The sequence below is a fragment of the Seriola dumerili genome, unplaced genomic scaffold, assembly GCF_002260705.1.
Source record: "Seriola dumerili isolate Sdu_G_001 unplaced genomic scaffold, Sdu_1.0 BDQW01000291.1, whole genome shotgun sequence".
Taxonomy (NCBI): domain Eukaryota; kingdom Metazoa; phylum Chordata; class Actinopteri; order Carangiformes; family Carangidae; genus Seriola; species Seriola dumerili.
In genome coordinates, this window is record NW_019174546.1 from 3,947,408 (window position 1) to 3,966,861 (window position 19,454).

The 19,454-nt window shown below is 41.2% G+C and overlaps 1 protein-coding gene across 1 annotated transcript; it reads left to right on the top strand.

The window, feature by feature from the left end:
- The first annotated feature begins 837 nt into the window (after positions 1 to 837).
- Positions 838 to 18,968, top strand: LOC111231235 (EMILIN-2-like). The gene is made up of 9 exons (XM_022758276.1): positions 838 to 1,115; positions 1,747 to 1,872; positions 4,425 to 4,615; positions 4,792 to 6,774; positions 13,418 to 13,768; positions 15,561 to 15,614; positions 16,115 to 16,174; positions 16,380 to 16,520; positions 17,560 to 18,968. Exons 1-9 carry the CDS (start codon positions 970 to 972, stop codon positions 17,892 to 17,894), a joined length of 3,387 nt encoding a protein of 1,128 aa, XP_022613997.1. The 5' UTR covers positions 838 to 969; the 3' UTR covers positions 17,895 to 18,968.
- Positions 18,969 to 19,454: the final 486 nt, after the last annotated feature.

The window sequence follows — 19,454 nt, forward strand, 5'->3', positions numbered from 1 at the left end:
TTTTCTTCCCATAAGGTTTCACAGCATCACTTTGAATCATTATGCCTTATCTAGTGCTATGCATTTTCACTCTGCCTTTATTTAACTTACCATCTCCCTCGGTTTCTAGGGTAAAATCGCTTAAGGCCATCTGACAAAAACAATTTTCACAGCACCACCATGTGCATGGAAAGTCTCCTTGTGCTCACACTTTCACACAGCACTAAAGCACTGACAATGAATTCCTGCCTGGAGTGCTGTGAATTGAAGCTCTTGTGTAACTAATGTGCTGCTTTCTGTCTCCATGCACATTGAGATATTGCTCAGCAAATTGCTCAGTTTGGCTTAAAAAATGGAATTTGTTCAGTGAGGGATTCAAGTTGTTGGAGAAAAGAAGAGGCATGCTATTTTCCCCCGTATCCCTCTTCACCAACTGGGCAGACAGAATGTAAATCACCGTTGTTATCCCTGGTCATGAATATCATCAGCACTCGGCTACGGCGGCACACACCTCTAACACTGGAGGGTGCGTTCAAAAGACATTATCCTCTTATGTTCACCAGTGAGGTGTGAATTAATGGCTGTTGGCTGACAAAGACTTAATCAAGTTGCATCCCAAGTCCTTTAAGGTGGCAGCATCCTCTGTCTCTTACATTAATTAATGACCCATGATTTCTAAGACTTCAAAGAATAACTAAATTAAAGATAAACTTTACTTGACACTAAAGCATCTATTAGGCTATAAACGTTAAAAGGCGGGCGGGGGTGGGGGGGGGGGTTCCTTTCCTCATCTGAGTTTTAGGGAGGAGGGTGTGGGGCCTAAACGTCATTCCAAGGGAGCTGCAGTGAATGTGGACTTCCCCAAACTTGAGTTATTGTAGTTAGTTCAGTCACTGGGGCAGTGTGACTTTGGTTTATGGGAACATCGCGCATGATAATAACAGAGTAGCCCTCTTTTTCAGTGTATTTATTTTAAAGCATTTGTTAAGTATGAATCACAGACATGGAGAGGTGGATTGGCGGTGGACAGTTTTCACACTGTTTTTAAACTTTCAGTTCACTTACGGGTCTCCCTCCTCTTATGACTTGTTCCAAGGGTCTGCATACACTGGAGTGGTGCAAAGACAGAGAAACAGGTAAGTTACGGGTTTTTTTCTTTTTATTACACTATTTCTTGCGAACTATTTAAACTTTTCTATTTTTGTATAAGCCTGATCAACAAGTTGCTCACGGGCGTTTCTTTCATCGCACTTCCCCTGACGGTGAAGGCTGTGCGCTTTTGTTGCGCAGTTGCCAGTAAAAACGCGATAACTTCCAAACGTCTCATCGATCGGAATGACCCCAGATTGGTGAAGATTTAGGCTCTTATGGTCATATGTAGCCGGCTAACTCTCACTGTGCCTTTATTATCAGCCTGTGTCTAAATGTGGCTCGAGCTTTGTCAGTGTGGCCATAGGTGATAAGATCCAGATAAACGCAGGAATGTCAGTGATTACTCCAATCTCTCATCTGCAACAGTCCATTAGTGCATTTGCAACTGTTTCCTGATAATTTAAAATAGACTAGGAAGAAAGGAAAGGAAGAAAACTGAAATAACACCCTCCAGAGAAAGTTCACTAATGCATATGGAACTAATTATGATACTCTTATTGCCAATTTACTTAAAAAGTCCAGCTATTTTCTGTGGTATTTGCAGAGTTTTCCTCTAAAATATTTCTTGGTAAAGTATATCTTGGAGCTCTTGTTTATTTCTGCCTCTCTCCTCAGGAACTGGTGCGCCTATGTGGTGCACAAGAACGTGAGCTGCACCGTGCAGGGGAGTGTGGAGAGCTTCCAGGAGCCCGTGGTGGCCCCCTGCCCAGCCTACCAGCCCGACTGCCAGCAGCAAGTGACGTGAGCATCCGAGGGGGGGGTGGGGGTGGGGGATTAGGGAAAGGGTCTTGGGTGCATGTTTAGATGTATGAGACAGACTGGAGTTCTGATACAAAATGTTTCTTTGAAGGAGAGCTGGAGGCAGAAATGTTCACAGTGAGTGAAGAGACTGGCAGAACCAAAAATGCACAGCTTTCTGAAAAAGGCAAAATGGTTGAATAGGAAAAGTAGCCTAAACATGACTAGAACTAAGGTAAATATTAGATTCCAAGGCTCAAAAGTGGGTGGCGATTACTGGTTAGCGGTAGGGATGAGGTTAGGTTAAGGTAAAAGGGAAGTGGAAAAATATCAACAGGGAAACACACTTTCGGTCACCCAGAAGCTCCTAAGCCTTGGACTCCCATGTCTAACCTAGACCTGTATCTGAAGAAAGGCCAGACTAAGTCATGGTTCTAGGTTTATAGCCAAAACTATTTTCCAAGTTGAAGCAACAATTACTTACTAATCCCAACCAACACATTCCACTCCCCTCAACACACTTGTGTGTCTTCTACAGGGAAACATACCTGCACAATTTCTAACACAAAATACAAAATATACAGCATGGTTTGTAAAAATGTATTTCATGTACTGTTGTTAGCATTAGCATGTTGAACAGTAATACAAATGTGTGTTGTCCCAAAGAAGATAAATCATTTTTGGGCCAAATTCGGAATGCTCAACAACTGAATTTGATTTGAAGATTTGATGTTAACACTGTTTGGATTCCATCAATGTCATCTCCATACCTGTTTATACTGTTCAGGGTCCATGGTTGGACTGGCTAGATTTACTATCAATAGTTTGGGTGAGAGTTACGGTCTAACACTTAGAATTGGGCCCAGAATTCATCAAAAGTAAAACATTTGTGGGGCTGTATCTTATTTTTATGTTGCTTCGCGAATTGATGAAAAAGCTCATCATTATCATTTACTTAGAATGTTTATTCACATTAAGGCCAGAGATCCCCTTTGCCTTTTTGATCTACCACTTTTTTTTGTTACTTTTACTCCAGGAAACTTGAGTTTCTTTGGCTTCATTCATTCATTTTTACAAATTATTTACACCTGCAGAACAGATTCGTCTCTACCTCTTTAAATCTGCATATTTGTGCATCTATTTCCATCTAGTATTCGAATATAACAGATAACAGATGGCTCACAGCTGTTGATTTGTCATTAGCAGGTATATTGGCCCTCAATATAACATAACTTGATGTCCTGTTGTAGCTTTCATCATCGCTCTGTGCTATCATTTCGTCCAGAAAAGCACATCAAAAAGAATCTTATCCGAGTTGTATCCAGGAGCTGCACCACTTCACCACACCTCTGTGCTGAATTAACGGCCCTGCACATAAACAGTTGGGAGTGGTGCAGAAGATTTGTTATAGGAATTCAAAGTGCATTTCAAATGTGAATTAAATTACACAATTTGCTTCTTGTGTATATTTTAAGATAGTTTTTTGTTTATTTTGTATGTCTGGACTGGCTGTATTGGCTTCTCTCACCACTACAATTTTCTTCCTTCCCTCTAACTTCATGTTCGAGGAACACACTGTTTGATTTAAGCCCACAAATCAAACAAATCATTATGTTCCTCAATAATGAATTCCTGTAAATGGGAGTATTCATACCAGTAATTGGTAGTAAGGGTTGTCAGTAATTCTGTGCAGGGAGATTTTGTATTGCAATCGAATGAGTTTTTACTTTGTGAATCATTATCAGTTGTGAAACAAAACTTGCTTTTTGTGGTTTAGCTTTGTGATCCACTCACACAAACACAAGCACAACAGCCACTGTGATGTGGAAAAGATCCATGGAAACTATTAATTCTTAGGTCACAGGAGCACATTTCCAAGTTTCTGTGTAAAGCAAGAAGAGCTGGAAGTGAGAACAGACACCTCAGGTTTTCCCATTTCTAAGTTATGACATACATTATTGGCTTCATATTATCTCATATTAGGATGAGATTTGAGTACACATTGTTGATTACAGCTGGACTTTGAAGTATTATTGTCCCACAAGTTTTCAGTTTCCTTTTTTTCTTCTTCTATTTGTCGATATAAAGTAGTGGTATCAGTGAGGGTGACAGTTGGGAAATGTGCAAAGATAACTGTTTCGACAGCAACTTTCCAGATGTTTTGCATGACATGACCCCTGCCTTCAGGGAAATGATGTCATCTATTGTTTCTTAGAGAACTGTTTGCCTTGGCTTGAAAGTTTAATCTTCATGCACTGGGAACAGCAGAGAAGCTCAAAAATGTCCATGCCCAAAAATCAGACGTTTTGGGGATTGCAGGAGATCCCAATAAAAATATATATTATTGGAACAGTTCCAATTTTTGGAAAAGCAGAGTCACTCTTGCATGGACAAACAACATATTTCCCCGAAAAGACAGGAATAACACTGATAACACTTTGCAATGGTCAGTTTTGTCATGGACATGAAGTTCAGTGTTTCCCATTTCATGTTCACGTTTGCTTGATATTTTTAAAAAAGACAAATTATTGATTACTCTGCCTTTTTCTTTACAGATATAAAACTCGGTTTCGACCCACATACAAGATTGCCTACAAGACAGTCACAGAGTTAGAGTGGAGATGCTGTCCTGGTTACCAAGGCCCAGACTGTAAAGATTTAAAACCACCCCCAGATCGACAAACAGTGCAGGGAACGCACCCTTACCTCCCACCAAATCCTGGACATACAACCAGACACACACAGAGTAAGACACAATTTTTTTGTTCCACCATCTGTGTTATTGTCCATTTACACTATATTACAATGTATTGTCAAATTTTACCACTAGTATCACTAAACCACTAAATTAAACCATTCTTCTCATAGAAGACACAACGATTTGTTTGGATCTTTTTTTTTAAACTTATTCTGTGATTATAGGGCCAGAGCGGAGAGAGACAGGGCACCATGAGACGAGGCACAGTGGGACAGATAAGGTGCGTCTCCTGGAAGGTGAAGTTCAGCGCCTCTCTCAGACAGTCCTGGATCTCCAATCTGCTTTGTCAGGGTTAACTGCCAACCTCCGCACAGACCTGCAGGAAGACACGAAGAAGATGCTGGTGACAATTCTTAACACCATGCGTCCACCAGACAGTGCTGCGACCGCAGGCACAGAGGAGAGCCCAGCAGTGCTAGATGGACATCAGGCCACCAGAGGTGGGATTGCGGGAGACAAGGCCATAGAAAAAATAGTGGCTCGGTTGGATGATATCAACAATGCACTGAAAAGTAAGGACGAAGCTTTGGAGGACCTAAGAGGAACCATGACAAGTCATGAGGGGCAGATACGTGTCCTCATGGATGCCTCTCAAGCTCAGGCTCCAGCCATAACGGAGTTTGATGTTGTACAGACCTACATTGATGGAAAATTTGAGAAACTGAAGACGGAGCTAGACCAGAATGTGAAGGAACACATGGCCAAGCTACAAAGCTCAAGCAATGACAAAATCCAGAACTTGCAGAAGACCTGTGAAGACAGCTGTGACCATGGTTTGGTCAGCCTGACCAAACTGGTGGACACCAAGGAGGCTGACCTGAGGAAGGAGATCCGGGCATTGCGTCTGGACATGGCTGCTGCAGATGGACCTATTCGAACTCAAAGGCAGACAGATCCATCCGAAGAGAAAGAGGATCATAGTGACCACAAAGCCATGTGGCGTGAGATTGATCGTATTGCAGAGGCTAACCGCATCCTGAATGTCCGCATTGACAATGAGTTGTCACACCTGTCTGCACCCCAGGAAGACAATGATTTCAGCACACTGATCGAGGAGCTGGAGGCACGTATAAATATCACAGAACAAAACGCAGAGACTCACTGTTTCTACATTGAAGAGAAGTTGACCCGTACAATTGCAGAAGAGGTGGCAACACTTCGGCAGCTTCTGGATGAGCGTCTGAACAATGTGGAGGACCAGTTTACGAACATGCTGGTGGAAATGAGCAACATTTCATTCCCAGGGATGTTTGGTGACTCCATGGATGCCCTCGAAGCACAAGTCAACAACAACAAGTTTCTCCTGGAAGGTTTGGAGAATAAGGTCAATGCTGTTGGAGAGTTGTGCTCTGCAGGATGTTCAGGCTCAGGAATTACTGCAGGTGCAGCAAGTTCACCAACCACATCTAATGGCCTAGGAAATATTTTGAAGGACCTGAGCCGGTATAGGAATGACTTGGATGTTCTTCACACAGATGTCACTGCCAACACAGACAAGCTCAAGCAACTGGAGGACCTGGTTGAGAGACAGTCAGTTGCACATGACACACGTGCCAAGACAATGGATGACTTCCAGAAAGGATTAATTAATCTCCAAGATAATGTGCTTGGTCTGGCCGGTGCTGTTACGGGGTTAAGCGACTCCTTGAGCAAATACAACCAGGATATGCACAGAATAAACTCAACATGCTGCCATGCAGAGCAGACTGGCGCTGGGAATCCAGCATGGGACCACCGTGCATCAGTCATTGCAGTACCTAGTAGTCAGGCAGACGACACCAGACGTCAGGTGGAGGAGCTGAAGAACGGGCTTGATACGCTCAGTAGACAGGTGTCCACTGAACTGAGACAGTGTAAACAGAACACACAGGGTGTTTCTGACGGCATTTCTGCTGTGGATGGACGAGTGACCAGACTTGAAAAAGTGTGTGGAAGGTTAGATGGGATTTCTGGTAACATCAAAGAGCTGAAAGATGGGCTGGAGAGACATGTTGGTGGTCTACGGGACTGTGTCTACAGGATGAATATTACCTGTGGAAATCATGGCGCAGAAATCAGTGCACTGCAGAATTCCTTGCAAAGGTTCCAGGCGCAGCTGTCTGCGATAGCCAAACATGTTTTGAAAGACGTCACTGCCAAAGAGCCAGGTGAGTTGGTGGTTTGTTGATACTTGGATAACATCATTGGCTGTCTGTGGTAGTGTGTTGAAAAGGAAATTATCACAGGACCTCCTACTCTTTCACTGAGATAAACCAAGTCAATGTGAGGTCATATTTATCAATATTTCCATTTGATGCATAGCAACCTTGAAGCCCATATTAAGAAGCTTTATCACTATTGAACAGCAAACTCTGTTGGAACTGATTATTATTTGTTTCTAAAATATGCACATCCTTGATATTTGATGTCAAGACTCTAACTTGGTCACTCCCTGAAAGGAAGCAGAAAGCTCAACACAACAGGGATGATTAAATTACATCTGGGGAAACCTAGAATCAAGGCTGGGTATTGTGCATTGTATCATCTGAACATGTTTAACGCAAAAGTGTTTATAGCTTTTTAGAACAGCCACACATGGAGGCAGGCTGTAAAGTTCGTTGTCAATGACGGGCAAGATGAAGTAATCATTCAAGTGGGGATAGAAGTACACACTTTTGGGCAGGCCTTCCTCAAACACATTTATAGAATTCAGAACTCATTTGTACATGCAATCAATGAATGACAGAAGTAGCTGTGTAAAGAATGAAAAAAGAGAGCTTGAAAGAGAAGTTAAAATTCTCTGCCTACTTTCTCACCTTTGCACACCTGGACAGCTGCTGCGTAACATTGTTGGATCCCGCCTTCCTTAGGGGAGGGGTTGAAGTTAAACTGTATCAAGACAGCAATTAGGTATAGATTATGGCACAATTTTGCTACTTAAAAGTCCATTGGCTATGCCATCTATAACGGATTCCCCCATTAGCACGGTCAAGCACTGAAATGCACTCAAAAGAAGTTGGATAAAGATACACTAACTAAATACACAATCTTTTTTCAGCTTCCTCCCCAACTTTCAATTTATCAAGTGTGATTAACATCTGTGTAAACACAAACTGTTCCTGAAGATAATCCCCCATATAATGCACTCTGCTTGCCTGGTTTACATGGAGGCTTCGAAGGAAGGATCAGATCCCATGAATGGCCACAGGGTATTTCCCGGAGTGGGAGGACACAAGTTCACTGGGCCTCCTGTGCTTGCCTTGAGTATGTCATTCAATATGTCCCGGCACCAAGAGGCAGAGGCCCACATTGGAAACTTCCTGTGACTTAGATTCATGTTGTCCTAAGAATTCCCCAGTTTTAATGTAAGGAATGTGACAGGTAAACTGAATCTTGAATTTGTACATGCCAAGCTACGTTTATGTTCCGGTTTCAGCCCCTCCTAACTATAATTTACTTGCACTGTTTCGTGCCTCATTACTCCCTTATGTAAATGTCAGAACCCTAACTCTAACCCTTGTAGATTGTTCCATCTTGCCCACTCCCTTTATGACCATGTTGAGCTGTGAGGTCTTCTTTCCTGCACCATGACATAGCTTTTTTACTCATACCACAGAACCTCAACCTTAGTACTCAGTCTAACAGTACACACACACACACACACACACACACACAGTCTCATACACAATACACCTCCCTCCCTCCTCCCATTCCCCTTACACATGTACACATACCAACCTCCAGAGATTCCCGTAGGGTGACCTCAGCCTTATGAGCAGAGTCTGGTCCTCATTAAGGGCCCTGACTCACTGCTGGAGCCAGTCTTGATGGAGAGAGGAGAAGCAGGGCTCCACACCCAGGACCAGATGCTTCGACTACCCTCAGCTGTGATGTCATGATTTGGGCCCCATCAATGGTGCCTCCCTTTCTTAAACCATCATCCAAAACAGTCGTGTGATAGGGACCTGAGGAGAAATGGAAGGTGGATGGATTAATGGTTGTGGTGTAGAGAGCCTGAGTGCGTGAAGGCATTTTGTATTCCATTTCACTCTTTGCCAGATATGGCCGGTTATTTCCAAACTGTGATATTTGATTTCATTACCGTACATGGAACATTATACTGCACCTCTGCCCAGCATTAAATCAGACAGAACTGTGCGTACTGCAGCAGGACTGTGAAATATGTTTGTCAGGGATCCGACTTCATGAGTGCTGTTTATATAATACTAGCATCTAACCTTTAATTCTATGAGTGAGTATATTTAAAAGAAAAGTTTGACGTTTTGGGAGATATACTTTCTTGACACTTGTTAGGTGAGAAACTTGACAGCACACATATTTGTAAGCCAAGTATGAAGCTACTATCAGCAGCTGGCTAACTTAGCTTAGCATAAAGAGTGGAAACATGGGCGGCACAAGTTCACTATGTAATACATTATATTTTGTTTGTTTAGTCTGTACAAAGGGTCAAATGATAAATGGTATTTTATGGGGAGGTTATGAGACAGACTCTTGGCCGGGAGCAGTTGTCAGGCAGCCAGTTGGTCACATCACTCCTTGTAAAGCAATTTGCTGTGTCATTTTTACACCTCTGTTTTTGTACTGATTAAACAACAGGCACTGGAAGTCAGAATTTTTTCCCTTTGGACACAGTCAGACTCACTATTTCTGTTTGTTCCTGTCTTAAGTACTAGGCTATGTTAGTGGATTACTGGAGGTAACTTCATATTTACAGAACAGACATGAGAGTGGTAGAGGAAATGTGATTGATTGATACCGAACTCATGTCTGAATGGTAAATAGAAAGCTACTGCCTGTGGCTGATTGGAAATAGGGGGAAAAAGCTAGACTGGCTCCAAACATAACAAAATCCACCTCTAAATCTCACAAATTAACCTCTTGGAGTCTCTGCTGGTTGTCTAGCAACTGGTCTGGTTTGGCACATAAACTGCAGTAATGTGAAACCAGTTTTTGTACAGATTTGTGTGGATTTACCAAACAAGATACAACATGTTAATTAGTGAGTTTTATTAGTGAAGTGCTGGTTGGTGGATTTTTGTTACTTTGGACAGAACCATGCTAACTGTTTCAAGATGTTGTGCTAAGATAAGTTAGCCAGCTGCTGGCGATAGCTTTGTATTTACAAATTAAGAAAATAGAGCGATATCAATCTTCCCATACAATTTTTGAGAGAATATGATGCTTTCACTCGGTGTCCATAGTCTGTATCTTAAATCTCAGGAGATAGGGAGTTGAGCTGTGTGGTCGAGGATTTAATGTGTTCCTCAAGCTTGGGAAAGAGAGAATAGTCTAAATAGAGATTTAAAAAAAAGAATTCCATGAAAAATCCCAGTTCTCTGGGTGTGGTGGTGGTTGAGAGTCTACTGAAATGTTTCCTCTCTGCTCATATTCTCATATTCTCCACACAGTCATATGAAGACCCTGAGGAGGCTGGGAACAGATGAGGTGTTGTAATAGCATAACTGAAAGATTAACTGGAATAGCTTTGCCCTTACTCAATGTGACTGCTGAATGGAATTGTGTGACTTCAGTTGCAAAATGTTGGCATTGATTCGCCCTCAGCAGCTGCTGCAGCAGGGGTTTACTACAACTACACCACAACTTGTGCGTGTTTGTCTCCTGCTGTCGTCTTTTCCGATAGGGAGTTGGAGTTAAACAGCTGCTGAGGGCAAAGCAGACTTTTAAATCTCGCATCATTTAAAAGTCTAACGCTTTCTGTTATTTTAAAATGACATAGGATTAGCAGGTTTTTAAAAAGTGCTTAATAGAGGTTATTAGGAAATGTAGAAATATGGAAAGTGCTTCTGTTCTCAAAGAGCTTCAGCGTGCTGTTCCTTATTCAGACAGTGACTAATCAGCCGTCTTGTGCTGAATTTTCTCATTCGATTCTCAAACTGTTTTTTTTCTACTCCTCCTTCTTTTTTGGAGGCGATCCCAGTGTAGCTCAAATCACTTTCCTGTCGTTTCCTTCTCCCTCACTCTTATCTCTGAATTGCTGTCCCTCATCGCTCTCTCCTTCTGTCCACTTTTTTTTCTTCCGATTTGTCCTTCCAAGAATGCCAGAGGACTTTTCCTTCTCCTCTTCCTCCACCCTGTCCTTTAAGTATGTATTGACAGAGGAGGCTATCAAAAATAACAAAAAAGAAAAAAAAAACTGTTTTATTAAAGCAGGGATAAAATGAATGCTTTGATTTCATGGATCAATGCTTTGCAATTGATCATTCTGACTTTATATCGGTGAGACAGGCAGTGAGATTAACTGTCTACTGTGATGAGGGAACACAAGAAAAACAAGACATCAAAGGCCTTTTTGAAGTCGAAGCGTGTCTGTAAAGAAAGAGTGGAAAATTGTATTTGACAGTGCCACACACACACGCTGTATATATTTAGTCAGCACCGGAATTTTGAGGGGGCGCTTTGACTGCAACAGCTTCCCCAGAGACATTTATAAATCCGTGAGGTGAGGTGTTTCCATCTCTGACCCAGGAGCCCATCTGAAAGTCTTCAGAGGAGAGTGGAGCCAGATACACAATGGGAGTCCCTGAGGTCTGCCATGCGGTGCACAATTTGAACCTCCCATCATTAATATCACTGGAGGAAAATGGGGTGGAGAATGAAATTGTGTCCATGTGCATAGCAAGAAAAAGGAAAAAGAAAAATGTATGTAAGACTGTGAGTGATGCATTATTGTATATGCGTGTAACCACCACACCCTGCTCTGTGCCCCTTGACACCATTTTCCATCGCGTGATCAACTTGTCTGCTGCAATAGTCCACGATGCTTTCAGACACGTTTGAACACTCATACACTGTCACCCGAATCTGAAGCACCAGTCACTAAAGAATCCCTCCCCCTATGGTGTTTCAATCTGCATGTAAACAATAACATCTGGTTTTGGTGATTCTCTTGTTTGCACCAATGCAGTCTTGTGTATGTGTGCGCCTTTCAGTGTGTTTCCGGACTTTGCGGTTGCCCCCTTAGTGAGACACAGGCTGTGAGAGCTCATGGGAAATATGCACTCAGGCAACTGGTATCCTGAAGGAGGCATAGGGAGGAAATGAAGAAGAGATTTCTTATTATCTCAGTACAAGATGATTGCTGGGTTTAATTTGTTTTTGATTATACATGTGGTTTCTGAGTAGCTTGTGGTATCACTTGCAGTTAGAAGGGAGAATTTGTTGATGGTGTTTTATTTGATAAAAACAGTGTCTGATTACTTTCATAATCCAGAGTAAGAAGCTGACTCTAATATAACATGATTACTTTCAGGTACTTTTGGATTGATCACTTTGCCTCAGTACAAGACTGAACGCACTGTATCATTCATTATAATGTTGAGGGCTATGGCAGCACTTACAATCATTATAAATTATTATTTTATGAGACACAAACGCAACAGAGACCCGTTCATCAAAAGTACACCTCGGATGTACTTTGTTTTTAAGGCTAACTGATAACGTTAGCATGCTAACATACTAAACTGAAATGGTGAACATAGCACACATTACTCTTCAGTATGTTGACATTTTCATTGTGAGCATGCTGACATTAGCATTTAGCTCAAACCAGCACAGTGCTTAGAAGTACAGCCTCACAGAGCTGTTGGCAACCTGTGCCCTTGCTGTAAATAGAGTCCTGTGCTAGATCAGGTACCAGGTATCAGCTGATTGCCTTTCAGCTGGTACGCGTGTGTTTCAGCATCCATGGCCGACTGGTCTGAATGCTGATTGTCTACCAGCTGACCAGAAACATCCAATCAGATTCATATAGATGTACAAGGTGGCCTTTATAACCTGGCATTCTCACCAGTACACTACTTATACCGTCATGTCTACACTGCTTACTGCTGCATCACTGTTTGCCATCCCAACTTCATTATGTATTGAAACTTCTGGTATTGATGGCTTTGCTGAGACTTAACATTTCTGCATGTTTACAACAATCCCTCTGTATAATAGTTAACATGCTTATTCTTCCTGCAGAGTCTTTGTTGTACTTTGTATCATTTGAGAGCTTCCCCAAAGAGCAGAGCCTTTTCCACCATAACCATTTGCAATAAGTGGTCATTTCCTTGATGTGTCTCTAGATGAATGACATTACTGTAATCCTGTTACATAGACTCCATTTATGCCAAACCTCACCCACAAGGTTCAACTGGCACTACAGATACAGTAGTATGTGCCCAAAGCACCAAACAAGCCATCTAATGTACAAACCCTTCACTGAATCTGAAATACAGCGTGACACAAATCTGTCGGACACCTGGTTGTGAGAAGGGGCTGACAGAAAGCAGGTACTGTAATTACTTTTTGTTATTTGTCCCCAGGACACTCTCACAGCGTCTCTGTGTTCACCTCAGAGGCCCATGTGATGTCTGTGCCCTCAGGGGGTCTGGCGAGCGGCCAACTGGTTTCCGTTCAGATGGTTCTTGTTGCCTAAAACTCAAATCGACCGCCTGGTTTGCTTTTATGAAGGGTAATAATAAAGGTAGCGGTTGAAATAAAAAAGCTCAGAGGTGCAGAGCAAGCCAGGTCTAATTTGGCTCCTCATCAGAGTACAAGTTATTAAGGAGGTTTCACAAGCGAAGGGAGGGATGTGGTCTGAATTTGAGAGAGAAGTGGGATATAGTATATTGGCGGCTTGTCCAATTGCAAACAGCATTTTCCGTAAATTTCAATTGGATTATAAGAAGAGACCTGATGGTAAAGCCTATCATATAGTGGGGAAGTGAATCGTAAACTGATATATTTACAACCTTGCCACTATTTCTTTTGCTTTTGCTTTCAAAGGAATGACCTTAAGACCAGAGAGGCCTGTGTCTTCGCCAGATACCACTCAGACCAGAACTAGAATACAACAAATCCATATCCCTCTAATCTTCCCACCGCCGCCGTCCAGCCCCAGGCAGCCTTACAATCCAAGCCAACCAGTGCAGCCCAACACACACACAAACAGGATCAGTCCACCAAGCCAGCCGTCCAGCCCCCAGCAACCAGGCCACCACACTCTGCCCCTGGTTCCCAGAAGGCCGGTGGTGGAGACGGGCGAGGCAGGACCTCCAGGGTACATCCGCAGGGTGACTGTGCGGAGAGGCTCTGAGCACTCTAGCATGCCTGTCAAGGGATTTGCTGGAGCACCAGGTTAGTAGCAATATGATGACCTTTGGTTTTCTAGAGGACATTCACTTGTTCTACTTTGGATGTTTTTCATAGGTGATATAAATCTCTTATTTTCTATCTGTGTGAACAACAAGAAAGTCTCATTTTAGTTTCACCATGTGGATTCATAGGACAAACTGGATTTGGCAATGCTTTAAATTATAGCCTGCAAATTATAGAGGCAAATACCAGTGAAACACAGAAATACATCTGTTGTGTGGATCCAGCATTGTGTCCTAAAACTTTATTACTGCCCCCTGCATTTTAACAACCTTTTAAAAACATAAAAATAACTATTTTACAGTAACAGCTACAGAGATTAACCCTTGTTCCCATGTTTATCCCAATGATTTGTTCCCCATAATAACAACAAGCCACATTATATTAATAATAAAACATACTTCATATTTAAAAACAATATAATTTCTCAAAGCATTTTTTGTTGGTACGGCATAAATATAAGTTTATAAATATAAGTTTGAACAAATGACACCATAACTAATTTCATTGCAGTATCAATACTGTTACTGAGTCTTGTTACTCAGTAATAATAATACGGTGCCTAGTAATTATTAAACTGGAACTCTGGAAATTAAAAATATTTACAGCATAAAATCCTCTTCTTATCCTGCACTTATCTATTTGTCCCAGTATAAGTACACAGTAAGTATTTATCGATACTTAATTTTTACTAAATGTAATTTGCAGGCTATAATCTCAAGCCCTAGCCCAGATTCTCATACATAGATTTATAAGATGCGTGAATGAATGCTGAAACTGGAATCTGTCACCACTTCAATGACAAGAAGGATTTTTATGACACTCATATGACAGCATGTCTAGCGCCGTGCTGGCAAGGCTGAGCCAACATTACCACATGTGTGACAGAATATACGTATGTTCTTCTTTTCAACACTGCTGTCAATTCAAAGTCACATCTAAACTAACCAAGAATGACAGAATTTGGAGCTGAGCATGCGTCTGTTTTGTTCTATTTAGCAATTTTCACACAAGGAACCCATAACAGGCGTTTAATTATCCGTGTACTTTGGTTTCTTTCTCACCCACGCATAAGATTTCTACTTCAATTTCAACTCAAATTGGACGGAAGAGGAAACAGATAGTCACAGATTTAGCCAGCTCTGGATTGAACTAACTGGACTGCCTTTGGGATGATTAGGGAAAACAAGAATCAACAAAATAGGCTTTGTTTTAGCTCTCACATGGGCATGTATTGGCAGCAGAGTATTAGAGACAGCAGTTGTACTGTTACTGTCCACTGATAGTGTGGGAGAAGAAGCCATGTATATTCCTATTAGTCTAAGTATATGAGGTGGATATTCAAAATTCATAAAAGAAATCTTCAGGCGTTTCTCTAGAGTCATGAAAGTTGTTTCAAGTTTTCATTTATCCTGTTCTTTTCTGTTGTATCTTTGATGGTTTGATCTGGAACTAAAACAGCACACATACCTGCAGGTTTGAATCCAGGTCAAGGCTCTGAGGAAACAGTAAACACCTAAATGTGCTCTGATTGTCCTGAAACAGAAAAAAATCAAAATCAACCTGACTCAAAATGCACTTGTAAAACCAAACTTATGCAGTCTAGATTATAAACTGTTTTGTCTTAATTTATATCCTCCCTGAGAAACTATCCCACTGTTGCCATAATGTTCAGATGGAAAACCAAACAACTGCCTCTGGCAAGAGTATTCACTAACCCGTCTCCACGGATGATAATAAAACATGATGTGTTTCTCATCTGGTTCTCTTGCAGGCTATCCCCCTCTGCAGCCTGTGTCTTTCAAGCCGCAATCAACCAACCACCAAGGTATTGTAGCAGTTCATTATCAAGTTAAATTGCATGCTTCTGAAGACTTTGCCATTCTACCACATCAGTGTAAAAAAACTGGAAAAGTTGTGAATAATTTGTAGTCTTAGAGTGCGAGGGAGTGGGAACTGGATGTGTTTAGTTGAGGGAGGTGTGGGTGGACTGGGGAAGGATTTTAGCTCGTCTACAGACACTTACCACAAAGTTCTTCCCCGGGCTGCGAGGCAAATGTTACATTCGCTGATGATGATTAAAGAAATTGTGTTGTTGAAATAGATTGCTATACTGACTGAAACAAAGATCTATTTTTTTTTTCTTTTTAGCCAGTCAGAAAAAGCACAAAAACACTGAATATAATAAATAGATTCTTTGTATTAATTTTGAAACACACATCTGGAGACTCATATGACTGAAACAGCTACAAAAATAAAGGTGTCAACCCTCTGGCAGTAGGAATACGTACTGACTGAACACTTTCTTCATTTGTACCTTGTACAAAGTTCCCATAGCGGCAAAGGTGCCATGGAACCCGATGCATCAAGCTCCAGTTGAATCACCAGGTAAAATCCATCTGGAAATCATCTCTCTGCCTCTCACGATTTTTGTAACTGCATGGATAAAGAAAAAAGCATAAACCCTGTTAGCTCCAGTATGAAGACTAATGGAGAGGTTTATGTAATGGGTTATATTCCGTCAAATGAAGTGACAATTACGCAGTAATTCGTCTTTGAAGTGAGACACTGACTCACATGTTTCTGTGTCCAGTTTCAGTGGACAACAGCGCCTTTGCAGATCCCTTCTCCTTCTCCGCCGGCCTCACACAGCAATCCTTCTCTGGAGACTTCGGCATCATTCGCTTCAACAGGATTCTAGTCAATGACGGTGGACACTACAATCCCCACACGGGTACAGCACACAAACACACACACACACACACAAAATATATTATGATGTATTTAATGAAATGCATAACCTGGTGACTGCAGAACAAATGTTTGTGTCTTTTTTTCTTATCACCAGGACCCTGTTCCTCAAATGTGGTTAAACTAACTTTCGTTCTTAGTACTGTAACCTAAATGAGGTTCTTTTATGTGATGGTTTTATTTTACTATGTATTATATTGTATTGAGTTCAAAGCTACACTATAGCCAATATTTTCATATAAACAGTGTGTCAGATGACTCTGTGTAATGTGAGGGGGGTCACTCGTAGTGATGAATCACAGAGAATTCTCACTCAGTTTCGTACCACCCCTAAGCTCCATGGAGCATTTTAGCATCTATCAGCTCATTGTTTGGGTTCTACAGATGGATTCAGCTCCTGCCTGGAGGCGGGTTTGACATACAAGTATAAAAGAAACAATCAAAATATAAACGCATCAGGGCAAGCCACGTGCAGTTTCATCACCCTCATCAGCATCGTTTGCAGACACAGCGAGCAGGAGTACATGAATATTGGACTTACATTCATTGGAGGCCATGAGACATGATACATGACTTCACATGAATATGTGAATGTTGCTATGTGTCTGTTGGATGAGAAAATTAGCAAATATTTGCTAACATGTTTGCCAAAACTATTTTATAAGGTGATAATATATCAATGTGATGTTACCCAACAGATTGTGATGATTTCTCAATACCTCATTTAAAATCTGAATTATATCATCATTTCTAAATTGTTGCCTCTAAGAAAATGTCATATCTCATATCTGAAAATGAATTCACACAAGGGGACCAGCTTAAGCTTTGGGCATCATCTACAGTACAGCTGCATCTCTTAACAGTACATTTACACTTCTCTATATTCAGCCTTAAGGACAACTCCAGTCTTGAAGAATAAGGCCCAGGAGTAAAAAACACGTGATTCTATTCAACAAAGTGGAAAACTAGATCCATTTAATCATACACCAGACTCATTTTCTTTCCCTTTCTTACTTCCACAGGGATCTTTACTGTACCTCTGGATGGCCGATACCTGATTTCAGGTCTGCTAACTGCAAGGCAGGGTGACCGTGTAGAAGCCGTGCTGTCAGTGTCTAACCGCAGCGTTCAGAAGCTGCAGAGCTCAGCAGGGCCTGCAGTGGGTCAGCACCAGGGCTCAGCCAGCGGTAACTGTGGCTGCGGCGGCTCGGTGTCCTTCAGTCTGATCCTGCCCCTGAGGAAAGGAGACCGCGTGGGTCTGGTGAGGACCGGAGGCCAGCTGGCCACCACAGAGGCCAGGGAGATCCTTTCCACCTACAGTGCCATCTTCCTGTATGCGCCACAGGCCAACAGATAGCTGGAGCTCACATGGACACAGAGAGCAAGGACTAGTTTGTTCCCAGATATCTGGAAATGTTGAAGAAACCAAAAGCTTTCACTGATTTGCTGAGATGCGGCTACTTAGCCGCTGTGTGAAGATCCTGTTATAAATTCAAATAAGACGTCATTACATTGCAATTTCTAAACCAAGATACCTGAACACAAGAAGTAGGATTCATTCCTACTATATTTGATTATCAAGTTGCCTCTTTGTACCTATTGTGAATGTCTTGTGTAAAAGTGTATATAAATTAACATTAAAATTCATAAAATTAAATTTTATTATAACAAAACCACCTCAGAGACTCAGTACACAGTGTGGTTAACATGAGTAGAATATATTATTGCTGGTTAGGCCATAAACCTTGATAAATCACCTTTAAGCATGAGCTCAGTTCATCTTACTGTGTAACCTACACTGTAGAAGAAGAGAATGATTAATGATTAATAAACATACACGAAGAGATTAATGTGGAAAAGCATGAGATTTAGCAACACAAGCTTTTATTAATGTCACAAACTTGGCCGGCACTGAGAGAGACTAGGTTAGAAGGCAAAAACCCCCATTTGGGTGATTACGTAAAGTGGGTGTGGATGAAAAATAAATTTCCCCTTCTCTTCACTCCTGAGATTTAGAAAGTACCCCAACAGCAAACTTTAAGATCCAGAAGTGTATTTAACCTTCAGCTCAGCCTCTGCTAACCTTTCAAAAAAAAAAAAAGAAAAAAAAAAAAGAGAATAATACTTATTTCTATTCAGTTAACCAAATAACAGCACACTGAATTACTGTTTTTATAAATTTTTCATGTTTGTATTATTAAATAAAACAAACTGAAATTCAGAACGACCTGAGGGATCCACTGCAACGCTCATGTATTGTTACTTAAAAAATAAGCAATAAGGTAGAAGTTGCCCCACTAGCCTGTGGTTACTGTTGAACTTTGTGACTCTGACTCAGACAGGATACAGGAAATGTGTAGCACACAAATGTATTCAGTTAGAAACTTTATTTAATACAAATTGGACCACAAGCCACACTTTGTTAGCTTTATTAGGCCTGTATTTTTTTTTTTCTTCTTCTTACAATGGATATTCTTCTTTTTAACATACTTTGAACCACATTTCTATAGAAATCAAACACAGCATACACTTAAAGTATTTCTGTTGGTCAGACACTATGAAACAACAAGCATTACCTCCAAACAGAACCAAACAAACAGTCCCACAAAAAGATCGTACACTGAAGAAGAAATAATAAAACAGAAAGGCATCAAAGACAGAAGAATGTGACTGAATGTGAATTGAATCAGTACATATACTGGATAATTTTCCACAGCAGTTGAGCAATGAGAACAAACATAATTATATACCACGTATTCCAGGATCATAGAGTATGAAGTGTGATTCTTCCACACAAGATGCTTTTACTTTCATAGAAAGAATGGAATTCATTTTGTTAATTATAAGATATATCTATTTGACTTCACCAAACTTCTTAGAGAACAAGCAAACGTATCAACGCAAAACACGCATCTTA

Coding starts and splice junctions, on each gene's coding strand:
- LOC111231235 (XM_022758276.1), top strand. CDS start 970: ATGAATCACAGACATGGAGAGGTGGATTGGCGGTGGACAGTTTTCACA. Junction 6,775..13,417: donor CGTCACTGCCAAAGAGCCAG/GTGAGTTGGTGG, acceptor TTGCTTTCAAAG/GAATGACCTTAAGACCAGAG. Junction 13,769..15,560: donor GGGATTTGCTGGAGCACCAG/GTTAGTAGCAAT, acceptor GTTCTCTTGCAG/GCTATCCCCCTCTGCAGCCT.